The sequence below is a fragment of the Austrofundulus limnaeus genome, unplaced genomic scaffold (genome assembly GCF_001266775.1).
Source record: "Austrofundulus limnaeus strain Quisiro unplaced genomic scaffold, Austrofundulus_limnaeus-1.0 Scaffold2, whole genome shotgun sequence".
NCBI lineage: Eukaryota > Metazoa > Chordata > Actinopteri > Cyprinodontiformes > Rivulidae > Austrofundulus > Austrofundulus limnaeus.
Window position 1 is genome coordinate 8,988,004 of NW_013952404.1, and position 1,285 is coordinate 8,989,288.

Here is a 1,285-nt window from a genome sequence, read left to right on the forward strand (position 1 = left end):
GTATATATAAGTATTTATTTTTGTGTACAAGCTGTTTAGATTGTCAAAAAGCCTGTGTTTTTAGGGTTATTAACAAAGTTTGTGTACTCAGACCAGTAATATTTGGGGTCACAAGTTTTTACCATGGATATTTTGTGGGTCAGAAGATAAAAAGTTTGGGAACCACTGATCTAAACTACACTCCAACGATGAAATCCAAACGTGTTAAATGTCACAGATCTAATTACAGTTCTGCTCTTGCTGTCTTTCCATCTCCGCCAAACTATTCAGCTTTTGCGTCTCTTTATTTCCTTCTTCCAGTATTTATTTATTTATTTATTTTTTACTGTTTGTTAAATAACTTTGGGCCTCGGTCAGAAAGGCGTTCGGGGGAGTTAGGTTCGAGAGAAAGATGGTACTGATTGGACCAAAGATTGCAGTTACAATTTTAGCCCGATGTCTGTAAAAGTGAGTAAATTATAGCACAGATTTTGTATGTATGTGTATGTGTTTGTATTTTGTAATGCTGATCAGCTGTGGCAGCCATCTTGAATTGGGTTGTAGATGTACATCCACTGCTTCAATTACTTTCTTAAACCTTAAGATTCGTCCAGTGGTTCAATAAATATTTTGCTAACAGACAGACATGGTTAAGAACGCAGTGTTAWATGAAGTATAGGAACCCTACGCGCAGTGTAAGCAGTAGTGTTGAGCACATCCTGTCACGTCCAGGTCCACCTCCTGATGCAGCAGTTTGGCTGCTGTCTCTGGCTTCATGTCCGAGTGGATCTGGTCCAAGTCTTTGGTCCTTCGCTTTGTTTTCCACTTCTTCGCGATGTTCTTCATTTTGTCATTCTTGTGATTTCCTGTTTGTTTGGATTTCCCCATGACGGTATGTGCCGCAGGCCTGAAAGAAACACAAACAAGAACCTTTACTTTAACTTCACCACATAAATATCGGTCAACGCTACTTTACGGCACTGACGCAAAGGAGCCATTTTTGCGAATACTCGTGTTACTGATTACGTATTTCTGATCGTCTTAAAGTCAGTTTACTTCTGAAACCCTCTCAGATCTATTTTCCCAAATTTGCTTACCTTCTACACGTGCAGCCAGAAGAAATTAAATGTATTTCCGGGTCAAAGGATGGTAAAGTTCACCTGTTTAACTGTAGAGGGCGCCAAATACCAACACAATAATCCCGTGGCAAATCACTGGAAAGATCATTTCTGAATGATAAATTATATATAAACACACACACACACACACACACACACACACACACACACACACACACACACACACA

General features: G+C 39.4%; 1 protein-coding gene across 1 annotated transcript in view; it reads right to left on the bottom strand.

Moving 5' to 3' along the window:
* The window catches only part of znf593 (zinc finger protein 593), a 2,684-nt gene extending 1,572 nt beyond the window's left edge, over positions 1–1,112 (bottom strand). The window contains exons 1-2 of the mRNA XM_014014944.1: positions 1,077–1,112; positions 668–886 (exon numbers count right to left, since the gene is read on the bottom strand). Coding sequence (XP_013870398.1) covers positions 668–867 — 200 coding nt within the window. The 5' untranslated portion in view covers positions 868–886; positions 1,077–1,112. The remainder of the gene's footprint in view (positions 1–667; positions 887–1,076) is intronic.
* Positions 1,113–1,285: the final 173 nt, after the last annotated feature.